The sequence below is a fragment of the Xenopus laevis genome, chromosome 5L (genome assembly GCF_017654675.1).
Source record: "Xenopus laevis strain J_2021 chromosome 5L, Xenopus_laevis_v10.1, whole genome shotgun sequence".
NCBI classification, from domain to species: Eukaryota; Metazoa; Chordata; class Amphibia; order Anura; family Pipidae; genus Xenopus; species Xenopus laevis.
This window is the reverse complement of record NC_054379.1, coordinates 105,377,416-105,390,229: the sequence shown is the minus strand read 5'-3', so window position 1 is coordinate 105,390,229 and position 12,814 is coordinate 105,377,416. Positions and strand designations below refer to the sequence as shown.

Genomic DNA, 12,814 nt, shown 5'->3' with positions numbered 1-12,814 from the left:
TAAACAATCTGACCTGGGCTGCCATTGTTTTGTGCAGAACTTTTGTGCTGATTTCATACAAAGGATCTGGGGGTCTTAATTTTGCTCAGCAAAATAATATCCAGAGTGAATGAAGAAATCTGTAGATTCAGACTGTAGTAAATGCCTATAATTAAAGAAAAATGGTTGCATTTGTAGTCAAAGTGGTTAGTGGAGTACATAACTTTGTATGAATGTAGTGTGCTAGCTTTTGCGTTCTCATGGTGACTCCGCAATGTGACATAAACAGTCCTTCCCCCACTCAGACCCTTGGGATACTTGTGTGTTGAGTTGCACACAATCCAAGTCTTTGTTCTCATTATACAGCTATTATCAGGAGCTGGCAAGCATTGGCTGACTGCCTGGGTCTGTTTAGCCAATAAATGGCCCAGGTTTCTGAATTCTCCGTAACAACAGCTTTCTTATTGGCTAACTGCCTTATTGAAACCAGCCTGCTTCTCTTCTAGCAGTGAAAAGGAACGGAAATGAATGCTTAGTAACTGTCTGTGCAGAGTCAAGATAATTTAGGATATACTTTTTAAAAATGTAATGTTATCCGCTACCAGCTCAGCTTATGTCTTGAAATGAAAAGAGAAATGGTTGTTTGTTTGTTTTTAAAAAAAAAAACATTTTGAGAGATTTTAAAAGGTACAGTGGAAAACACAGTCCATATTATATCCCTGTCACGGCATTGATGAAGTCAGTGTGCTGGCATAGGAGGTTCTGTAGAAGCTGTCAAAAAAGCTGTGCTGGTCATGGGATCTCATTCCTCCAGAGCATTCAGCAGTGCCATAATAGCACTTAGAAGGGAAGGTAGAGGATTCCTACAGAGCTAATTATCCTCTGTAATTATAGATGAAGCAGGTTCTCTGACTGCATGGGTGCCCAAGAGATGAATGTTTATGAATAAAGTCAATTCCAGAGTTTTGAGAGTAAATTCTCGTTACTCCACTACCCTTGCAATGATTTTTTAATAGCTGCACAAGGTGACAGGGAAAGTAGGTTTTTGTTAATTAAAAAAAAATAATAAAGAATTGTAGAACCTGCTGCATTATTTTTGTTTGTTTGTAAAATGCATCAATACATCTATAGTTGACTCTCGCTTTTAGATTTTCAAAATTTTTTTGTTCTTATCCTTTCCCTCTTTCTTTTTTCTTTTTTAATAACAGAGTTGGAATTAGAATTAGAATTGTAGTTTATAAAGCATTTTACTTAATTCTAAAAGCAAAACAGCCACTTGTTTTTGAACAAACCTGCTCACCGTAAACTGTCAAATGTTGTAAGATTCAAACGTGTTTAGCCAACTTAAATTGATGGTTTCAGTGGAGCAAAGTTCATTGAAAGCAGGAGTATATGTGGCCTCCTGATGTCCCTTTGTTAGGATTGAAACCTCACCTCTTTAAAACAAGGCCTATATTTACCCTTTCCTTGCTACTATGAAGATTCTCTGATGGGGAAATGGTTCAGTCCACCTTCTAAATGGCTAATTAGCAATTTATTTAAATGCATATTTCTTTGTTGCCTAAAATTTGCATTATTATATTAACAGGTCTTTTTAAACTGTACTAGCTGAGTGGTAGATTTTTTTGCATTCTACTAAATGGCTATAGTATTTTATGTAAAGTGTGTGTGTGTGTTTATGTGCGTGTGAGACTTGCCAGGAGTCCTTTTCAACTAGAAGGTGACCTACAATTCCGCCACTAGGTGGAACTTAATAAAACATCAAATTACTGCCAAAATCCTTGAAAAATGGCATTGCTGTAAAGGTTCCGGATATCTGTGAAGCCAGCCTTTTTAGCATTCTCACTGCCATTCCTGTTCTCAGTGAGATCATTGTGCTCACATACAAACTACTATGTTACATCAGCCAATGAATGGACAAATCTGTGTTATTTACTCCCACTCTTCTTCCTGTTACACTTATAATGTATCATTTGCTGAGTGAACAACACACACAAAATCACAAAATGGTGGTTGAAGGTAAAATATGTGAAAGTGTGCGTGTGCGCGCCATTTTGATAAGGTTCTTTGATAGGTCCCTTATTCAGATTTAATATTCTTTTGTTGAGGTTTTTGTTCAGAATGTATACTTTGCTTTTAAGTGAAGCAAGTTATAGTCTTCGCAAATAAATTGTGCTTTTTTTAATGAGCAGTTTTCTTTTTAAGCATGTGGATTGCCTGGATGCATTAGAGGCTGCTGCACGAGCTGAAGGACTGCCGCTGGATATCTCTGTGCATTCTAACTTAAAAATCCTTGATGAGGGCCACCACAAAGGCAAATATCACCATGGACGCAACCTATTAAAACCCTTCAGGATTACTTCAAAGTGAGTCAACCCATCCTGAAACCTGTTTTCCTCTCAAAAATATGTATCATAAGACACCATTGTATACCTGTAAGATATGACAAAGTCCACAAGCCAAAAAGAAAATGAAGACTTTAGAGTATAAATCCCAAAATAGTAGCTCTTCCTAAAAAAAATACTATACCTGTTTTTTTTTTGTTTTTTTTTTTAAAAATAAACTTTGTATTCAATGTTTCTTGGAAAATGGCATTTGAATGGGAAAAATGCTTTTGGTTGAGAAAATTTAGCCATTCAGCCGCGTTCATGTAAAAAATACCAGGACTAATATAAAAAAAACAGCATGGTAAAAATTAAACAACTTATTGAGCTTATGTCAAGAAAGGAAGTTTTTTTTTCTTTTTAACTAAGCATCTATAATGGAACATAGTCCTCAAAGAGATACTATCATGGGAAATTTTTTTTTTTTAAAAAAAGCATCAGTTAATAGTGCTGCTCCTACAGAATTCTGCACTGAAATCCATTTCTCAAAAGAGCAAACAGATTAATTTTTAAATCTGACATGGGGCAAGACATTGTCAGTTTCCCAGCTGCCCACAGTCATGTGACTTGTGCTCTGATAAACTTTAGTCACTCTTTACTGCTGCACTGCAAGTTGTAGTGATATAACCCCCTCCCTTCCTCCCCCCCCATCAGCCTAACAGAACAATGGGAAGGTAATCAGATAACCGCTTCCTAACACAAGTTTACAGCTGCCTGGTAGATCTAAGAACAGCACTCAATAATAAAATCCAGGTCCTACTGCAACACATTTAACGTGGCTATACGCAGGACGGACAAATGAGGAATGAAATTTAATATTGTAAAAAGCATGGTAGAATTCCTTTAAATAGGTTAATGGATATTGCCTGTCAATAGTTCATGCCGGTGATAGGTAAACAATAGTTACCTGAAACAAATATCCATGCACTAGTTAGGCAATTTCTTTGTTAGCTTATGTGGGATTTAGGCACTCTTGGACTGTTAAAAGGTGCCAGAGACCATACTGTATGAGGCATGGTGGGAGCTAAAGTTGGCTGGAAAAAGAGCTAACTGCTGCTACATTGTTTACATAGTACATGTAGTCAGGGTAAGCGCTGGAGAAGATGGCTAATTACATCTCCATATACTGTAATTTGTATTCTGGAAAGTTATGTAGAATTCAATTTCCTTTTATTGGGTTGTTTATTTGCAGTGTTAACATCTACAATTATTTTACAGGCACCAGCATCCTGTGGACAATGCAGGATTATTCTCCTTTATGACATTCTCTTGGCTTACTCCAATGGCCCGATTAGCTTACAAAAAGGGAGAACTCTTCTTTGAAGATGTCTGGCCTCTGTCAAAACACGAATCATCTGATGTTAATAGTAAGCGGTATGTAAAATGAGCTTTCCTTAGCATTAAATTTGAGAAAAAGGCTCTAAACGCCTGCTTTTTGATGGCACCACGTGCAGATATCAAAGACGTATGAAAAGAGAATATCTCAGGGGTTAAAGGTGTAGTTCATCTTTTATTATATTATAGAATGTCCCACTCTTTGCAACTCTATAATTTGACTAATTTTTTATTATTTAGTGTTTTGAGTTATTTGCCTGCCTTTTCTTCCTCTTTCCAGGAAGTCACTGAATTCAGCCACACAACTATTTCTTTTACCTGTGAGACTACCATGTTATTGTTAATTTTTCTTTCTGTTCTGGACCTGTCCTATTCATCTTTCGGTCTATCCTTCCAACCACTACCTGTTTGCTAGGGCAAATGGGTCCTTAGCAACCAAATAGTTACTTAAATAATTAAAAAACACATACTAAAAATACAAAACAAAGACAAATTGCAAACTGTCTCAGAAAAACATTGTCTATATTGGGATTTCCCAACCTTTTTTTTTTTACCCGTGGGCCACATTCAGAGTTGGAGCAAAAGCATAAACAAGTACCTGGGGATGCTAAATAAGAGCTCTGATTGGCTATTAGCTCCTATGTGGACTGTCAGCCTAAAGGAGGATCTAATTGGCAGTCTTTTAAACAACTAAATTTGCCTCCAAGTCTGGATTTAAAAAAACAAGCAACTTCTTCGAGGCCACCAAGCGCAACATCCAAGAAGTTGGCAAGCAGCATGTTGCTCATGAACCACTTGTTGGGGCTCACTGGTCTATATCATACTTAAAGGTACTTTAAAAGTGAACTAACTTTAACTTTTGCAGAAGTCTTCTGCATCAAGTACTTAGGAGTGAGTCACCATCACTGAATACAGCAAAGAGCATGACCTGGTCCTAAACACAGCAAAAACAAAAGAGATGATTATAGATGTCAGAAAACATCCAGTCCAACACAAACCCTTAGAAATAGAAAAAAAAAATAGAGCAGGTTCAAACTATCAAATTTCTAGGTCTACATATTGCAAATTCTTTGAAATGGGCTGTCAACACCAAGGTCATAATCCGGAAAGCCCATCAACATCTTCATTTCTTCAGAAAACTGGTATGGAGTCAACAGGTCTGCACAATTCACCTTCTATAGAGCCATGATTGAAAGTATTATAACTGGCAACATAGCTGTGGTATGGTAGCATCATGCAGCAGGAAAAAACCTCTCTCCAGAGGGTGGAAAAAACTGCTGAACAAATCATCTCCACCAAACTTCCATCACTGTCCGATCTAGACACAGCCAGATGCAAGAGCAAACTTAAAGCCATTACCTGTGACCAGAGTCACCCAGGTCACGAAATATTCATTTGGCACAAGCCCACCTACTCACTGAGGCACAGGAGGCCTGAAAGTATAAAAACCAGAAGCAAGAGACTATTTAATTGCTTCTTTCCAAGAGCTGTCCGACTAATTGCAAACGAGTCCTACGGATAAGAAAGAATAAACCTCCAGGAATCATCTATCCCAACCAATCATCTAGTCCCTAATGAACTAAATGGTCAAGCAGAAACCAAATAGATAATGCATGAACTACTGCAAGTAGCAATTCCTATTCTAATTACACTGCACTCACTGTACTTTACTATCTGCTAATCTTATACTGTATAATTCAGCATGTGTCTCACTGTACTGTACTATGCTGCAAAACAAATTCCTATGTACTCCTGGTACAAATGGCAATAAATAACTACTTGACTTGACCTGATAAATGTACAAAATACTGCCCTAAACCCCGAAAAAACAATATGTTAATAGAAATGATAGGCATTGTCACACATAAAAATGTTTATTTGGTTTACAAACCACCCAACACAATCCCATGGCTCATCCCTCCTGTTTTGTGCACAAAAAAGGTTTTCATGTGTGATAACTGCCTCGTATAACGATATTCTGCATAGTGTACCTTTGGTCACCCGCTATTATGCTACTGTACTTGAGAAGGACAGAACAGTTTCCCTATGGCTGTGGCAGCACTAGTGTGGTGTCTTGGGATGAATTCAATTGGAGAGGCTTGTCCCATAGCAAATTATCTTCAGCCCTGCAACCATTCAAAAAAAAAAAAAAAAAAAAGTCTTAAAAAACCTCTCTGTGAAACAGCTCATTAAAAAAAGGGGGTATTTCGAACTTTACAATATGCTGAAATATGCCTTTGCTCTGTGTATGAACACTGGTTATCAAAAGTGTAATTCTATTTAATATAGTTTGGAGAAGCTTTGGCTAGAAGAGGTGACTGAAAAGGGTGCCGATGAGTCTTCACTCCGCAGCGTTGTCTGGAACTTCTGCCGCACTAGACTCATCATCTCCATCATGTGCCTGATGCTCACTCAACTGGCAGGCTTCATTGGCCCAGTAAGTAATTTCCACCCTGTTTCAATTGCCCAGTCGTAATATGGTCCGAGGGGAGTCTTCAAATCCCCCACCCCAGCTTGAGGTGTCTCTCATGTAATAGGGAATGGCATGTAAATTCCTCCCTCTGCAGAGATCTGAGTACAAATTTTATCTAAATTTCATTTGATTACACTAAAAAGTTGATATCAAGATTTGATATATTTGAAGTTTAGCTTTATACTTCATTTCATTTGGAGACACCCAGTAGTTTATTTTGGACAAATAAGTAAACTATTTTTTGGTTACTGCATGTCTATGCCAAAAGATGGTCTAGCTAAGATTGTTGGGCCAGTAAGTGGTATAGTAAGTTACCACGTATAACTGCTACATTTAGGCCACTAGTTTAAAGTGTCCATTGTATATTATGTATTTATAAATATAGTTTAATAACCTTTACTACAACTTAATTGTCCTGTTACATTATAAATGTATAATCCCATTTACTAAATTTTTACTTTCTGCAAATTTGTCTTGAGGTGTAGGAACTTTTTACTGCTTGTAGTACTTTAATGTCAGTTTGCTGTTTTAAAGCTGGAATTGCATTGAGTGGGTAAGTACTAATGGGGCACACTGTCCAGGTTAAAACGAGTAAAGCAACCATTAAAATCTGTTTAGCTACAATTATGATCCAATAATATAAACTGTTCTTGTTCTTATATTAGTAAAATATTTTTTTATGTATGTCAACAATATGGCATCATAATTAAAGGTAAAAGCAGTGTAATATTTTATGTGATTTTTTTTTTTTTTAATCTTATGGTTGAGGCCTAATTCTAGTATTGAAATGTTAAGGCTGTAACAAAACAAACTTCATTAAGAAGAGCTTCTGTCATTGTTACGCTACATGGGCGACGAGGAGTCACAAGTAAGATTAAGTTGTTTAATTGTTACATTTTTGAGTTCTAAAACTAATCTATAAGGCAAGTACAAACTTAACAAGTAGACAGATAATTTCCCTTTGGTAGTTAATATCCACACTACAATAAAAATACATAGACTAAGCTCCCATTATAACCCTGGGCTTGCATTTAGGATGTCACATGAGACTAATTTATTAATGCTAGCTTTACAATTGATATACTTCACTTTGTGGTAATGAAGTACAACTTGCCCACTTTCCCTTTAAACTTTAAAGCTTTAAACTTCCTATAGTCTTGTAATCCTGCTGTAATAAGCTAATTGCTATGTAATGCATATGGATAGTGCTTTGGTAGTGTCCACTCTGTATTATAATTTTAATACACATAGGATAATGTTCACTTAAAGGCACAGTATACCCCTTTTGTCCACCATGAGTTGTATGAATAGGACTTGTGCTGAACATAGGTTTTGTCTATTGTTTTAACCTCAGGTTTGCATGAAAGTGGGTTTTGTAAGCATTTCCAGAAAAAAAATCTTACATGAATGCAAATTTGCAGTTTTTGCATGTTTTAAGAATTATTATTTTGGTGAAGGAATATTTTGCTTGTCCCAATAAGTATATATTTAGACTTTTCACTGTTAAATGATGTCTTGCTTTACTAAAGACTATGTAACAGAAAATAAAAAGACTGTTGTTTTGCAGTAAGGAGGAATAGAAGCCACTTGTAAGTCTGCCTTTTACACTAGTCCGTATTAATGATCTACTGTAGGATAAAAGGAAACACTGCATGTTGGCTAATATGGCTGCTGGATTAAGGAAATGTTGGGCATGTAATAGTGAAAGATTGTCACTTGCCACCAGCAATACAAATATTATTTATTGTATCCTAGATGTTTGGTTTTTTGGATGTCTTCTGAATGCTTGTAATTTGCAGTCTTTTTTTGTGTCAGAGTAATTAAGCATTTTATATCTGGTTATCGCTGGCATGCATCACAATGTGTAAAGGCCAATAAATGCATAATTTGAATTCAGTAGCACTGTGATGAGTTTACTTTACAACTATAAAGTGTAGGTGGAGAATATAATTTAGTTTGAAACCTTTTTTGGCTGTAACAGGAATATCAAAATGGAAATATTGCATGACATTTCCTCCTCAAATAAAATATATATTGTATGGGATTTTTCTAGGTATGCACCAAATTCACTATATTAGAATTTGGCTGAATACAAAGTAGTGTTTGGATTCGGTATTCAGCAATATCTTTCACAATTCTAGCGAATCCTGGATTCGGTGCATCCCTAGTTTTTTCAGGTAACTTAAAGTGATCTGTCATTTCCGGAAGGTTAATTCATATAATAGTTTGGATGTGCAGATATATCTCTTGGTGCTATTTCAATGCTCCAGATAAAATTGAGGTTTACAAATGAAGCATCTCCTAAAAATATAAACTATACAACTTGGTATGTTGTACCCTCAGTTCAGTGAATCTTAACTTATGAGTAAGCTCCCAAACTTGGGTGGGTAAAATTCTCTGTTAGAATAGACAAAATAATTTCAAATTAAAAGGTATAGTTAAGTCTGTAAAGCATTGGTAAAGGATTGACTTCAAACTTTCTTCGGGGACCCTGACAAAAAGGTTAAGAAATCCAAAGAATAGGTTAATTTAGGGCATCTTAAATGTTTTAGCCACATGTGAACTTCCAGCCCAGAGTCATAATTGCAGATCTTTATTTTAGGCTTTTCATGTAAGGGATCTTTATTTAGTTAAAGCACTAAAAGTGGAAGTTCATCCTAATCTAGAATGTTATACAGATGGAGTAAATCCGATGAGCTTGGCAACTGTCCACATTTTACTTGTTGAATATCACATTTTTGACTATCTTAAAAGTAAGACTAAATAATGCTCTCTTCTTTCAGCCATTCCATGGTCAATCATTTCTCCTGATGTTCCAAGGAGTGCTTTTTAGAATCAATGATACTCAAACAGATAGTTTAATGGGGTAGTTCACCTTTAAGTTTACTTCTAGCATGTTATAGAATGTCCTATTCTTAGTAACTTTTCAGCTGGTCTTTGTTTCCTTTTTGAATTATTGGCAATCCTTTTCTGCCTCTTTCCAGTTTAAAAAATATTATTGTATTACTAATATTTCTTTTGAGACCACCTTCTATTTATTTTCCAGGCTCTCACTCTGCAACCACTGCCTGGTTGCTAGGGTCACTTGAAGCTTAGCAACCAGATGCTGATTTTTTTTTTTAATCAGTCTACATCATAGTAAAAGTTGATTTGAATGTGAACTAACCCTTTAAAAGACAAATTAAAGAACAGAAATGGGAAAAAATAAATAAAATGCAGACAGTTCATATTAGATTGTCTCCATCATAGTATTTATTTTAATATGGTGAACTTCCTCTTTAATACATTTTTCCCCCTCCCCCTTTTTTTGTTTTTTATTTTATTTTTTTTAAAGAGTATCCCTTTGCTAAATATTCTGAAGGATAGTAGATAAAAGGAGGAGGCTATACTAACATGTTTCCCGAATGATATTGTTTGTCTTTGTTACCAAATGATCCAGCCTCTCCCATTGTCCAAGTGAGACGCTGGATAGTTGCACGGGTGGAGGGTGGGAAGGTGGTCATGGCACTAACGTTACCTCTGTAGTGGAACCAATGACAGAAGCTGTTCTTTAGAATTTCCAGGGTGTCAACTCTACGTGCTGATTGAGCCAGGCAAGCTGTGCAGAAACCCTCGAAGGGCAAGATGAAGGTAAGGTCATATTTATTCCACGGGAATGCTTTCAGCCACAAGAAGCTTACATCTATGGTAACATTAATCAGCAGTACTACTCCCATTTAACTCTTAAGAACGTAATGTTCAGCATTTTTTATTTGCTTTTTATCTTATATTTTGTTTTTTATCTTTTATTTTTGTAATTTTATACTGCAGAAAAGCTGAAATTTGAATGCTTATTTCTTTTCCCTTCCCTCTCTGTCTTTTGCCACTTATTGAGGGAGTGATTTATATAGAAAAACTTTCTGTACCTTAAGAATTCTGTGGTATAAAGGGGATGTTTTTTTTCCATTTTGTTGTTTTCTATGTTTGTTCTCTCTCTGTGCTAGTGTTTTACTGGTAGGTTGGCTCATCTTCTCACAGTAGCTGTATTTACAAGCAGGTATCTAAGAGTCAGTGTTGCTTTACAAAACCCAGATATACAGTGCTAATCTCTGCCATTCCCAAGTTTTGAATTTCTCTCAAAATAATCATGAGCTGCAGAGAGCCCTTCAGAACCAAATCCTCTAGCATGATTGTTGATTTGGGCTACTCCTAAGGACATGGACTCAATGGACTTCTGTTACACATGATAGGCCAGGCAAGCTGGGTAACATCAGCTCAGGTCTGTCTTCACTGGCTACTGATGGTCTGTCCAAGCTTTTCACCTGTGCTGGGAGCATGTCAAGTGACTGCCTGGCCGAGCTCTACAGACTGATGAAAAAGGACTAGAAGAGACTTTTTTTCAGCCAGCTTTATCTTCTTAATCATCTTAGGCTCTTCCTGCTGATCATTTATATTTGCAATTATTCAGTTTATTTTTTTATGACCTTAGTTTTCATGCGTGATACAGAAAATGAGAATTGAGTTACAGAAAAGAAAAACATGCTGCAAATAGGAATTCTGAATTTTGCTGAAATGCCTTCCCCAAAAAGAATACAGGTTTAACCATTATCATGAGATGCTGTGCAAGCTACTTTGTATATATTATGTACCTTTATCTTCTGAATTGTATGTCAATGCAAATCTATTTTGTTATGGAAACTGACTGTTGAAATGTTTAGTCGTATGCTTTTTCCCTCCCCCCGAATAAAATTGCGTTTTTCCCCTAAGTTCATAGTATTTTATACCATTTTTTAAAAACCTCTCCATTCTCTTGTGTCTTGTAAAAATCATGCTTGTACTTATCTATTTAAAAGACAAAAATATGGAATTTTAAATGTCAAATAGATAGAAGTACACAGAATATGCACAAATAAGAAGGACCACGTAAAATTAACACCATAGCTTTCGTTGCTTTTTTCTGCTCCCTATTTTATTATATTTATTTAACTGCTGATATTTATTTTCAGGAATTTATTGCCAAAATATCCTTCTCTTCCCCAGTACAACTGTAGGTACAATTGTTAATTTTTATCAAATGCGCACGTTGAAAATACTGTCTTGAAATATTTTGTTTAAATTTGTTTTCAAGTACTTTATTTTTATTTAATACTTTTGAGAAAGACAATATTTTTATGTTAAGTTAGAAGATGTGTTGCCCACACTGTACTGATCCTTCACTTTTATTGAAGGTGTTTGTGTAACTGAGCATTAAATGGACTGAAGGTATTTCTTTTAATTGGGGAAAAGATGAAATCTTGCATTTTGTTATTTACATCCACATGCTAACATGTCGATATCATGGATTGAATCTGTACCCCATACATATATTTCTGACTCGGAAAACACCTTTCATATTGTTACACTTTCACCTTCTGTGATGGACTATTCATATTTCCTTATACATTTTGCAACAGATGGCTGTTTTCTAATTTAACATAAAGATTGTTTTTATTGTTGACTATAAGTGGAGGAGAAAGTCACGCACCTCTGCCTTTCTCCCTGTAGGCGTTTGTAGTGAAAAGCCTTTTGGAATACACTCAACAAAGCAGTACGGACCTCGTTTACAGCTTGCTTTTAGTGTTTGCGTTACTGATGACGGAGATCGTTAGATCCTGGTCTCTTGCGCTCACGTGGGCTTTAAATTATCGAACTGGTTCGCGGCTTAGAGGTGCGGTCTTGACCATGGCTTTTAAGAAGATCCTGAAATTGAAGAATATTAAGGAGAAATCATTAGGAGAGGTGAGGGGGATTTTGTGTGTCATGGCCTTACATGTGCGCAAGATGCTTTATATAGCTCAGTAGTTACACTCACTTGTATGGCAAACAATATAGAAACTTTTGTTATTGGAAGCAGAGCTGAATAAATCTTGTATAAATCTGAAATAAAAGTCTCATTGTAAGGATGTAGCTATGTATACACAGTATTTACATTTTATACATATTTTTCTTAATTCCAGTAGGTGCTCCTGACTTAACACCCATTTTCCTGCCTTTTTTTTTAAATGCATGTTTTAGATCTGTAAATATTATTTTTAGAGCAATATATCATTAGGCAGGTTGTGCATCTGACCTGTGTCATAGTGCACACATTTTCGCTTTAGTTTTTAAACCTTTTCATGAAGGCCTTAGTTGAAGTTATGGCATTTTATACCATTTTCTTCTGGTTCCTTGAAACAAAAATTTAAAGGGATTCTGTCATGACTTTTATGATGTAGTTTTTATTTCTAAATTACATGGTTTACTCTGTAAATAATTTACTCTACAATATACGATTTAATTCCTGAACCAACAAGTGTATTTTTTTTTAGTAGTAGTAGTAGTAGTAGTAGTAGTAATATTGGTGTGTAGGCAGCCATCTCGTGTCATTTTGCCTACTTTCAGAAAGAGCCAGCGTGCAGGCTGCTGTTTCTCCTACTCAATGTAACTGAATGTGTCACAGTGGGACCTGGATTTTACTATTGAGATTTTCATAGATCTACCAGGCAGTTGTTATCTTGTGTTAGGGAGCCGTTATCTGTTTACCTTCCCATTGTTCTGTTGTTAGGCTGGGAGGAAACTGAGGGGGAATCTGCCCCATGGCAGATTTCAAAATTAAATATAAAAAAAATCTGTTTGCTCTTTTGAG

General features: G+C 35.9%; 1 protein-coding gene across 6 annotated transcripts in view; it reads left to right on the top strand.

The window, feature by feature from the left end:
- The window catches only part of abcc5.L (ATP binding cassette subfamily C member 5 L homeolog), a 67,357-nt gene that overhangs the window by 14,455 nt on the left and 40,088 nt on the right, over positions 1-12,814 (top strand). For 5 of the 6 annotated variants that reach the window (XM_018261763.2, XM_018261764.2, XM_018261762.2 and 2 more), the window contains exons 3-6: positions 2,185-2,345; positions 3,582-3,737; positions 5,988-6,135; positions 11,695-11,928. In XM_018261763.2, coding sequence (XP_018117252.1) covers positions 2,185-2,345; positions 3,582-3,737; positions 5,988-6,135; positions 11,695-11,928 — 699 coding nt within the window. Of the gene's footprint in view, positions 1-2,184; positions 2,346-3,581; positions 3,738-5,987; positions 6,136-6,204; positions 11,202-11,694; positions 11,929-12,814 lie in introns of those variants that run through there. The other variant, XM_041563212.1, reaches the window with a different exon arrangement.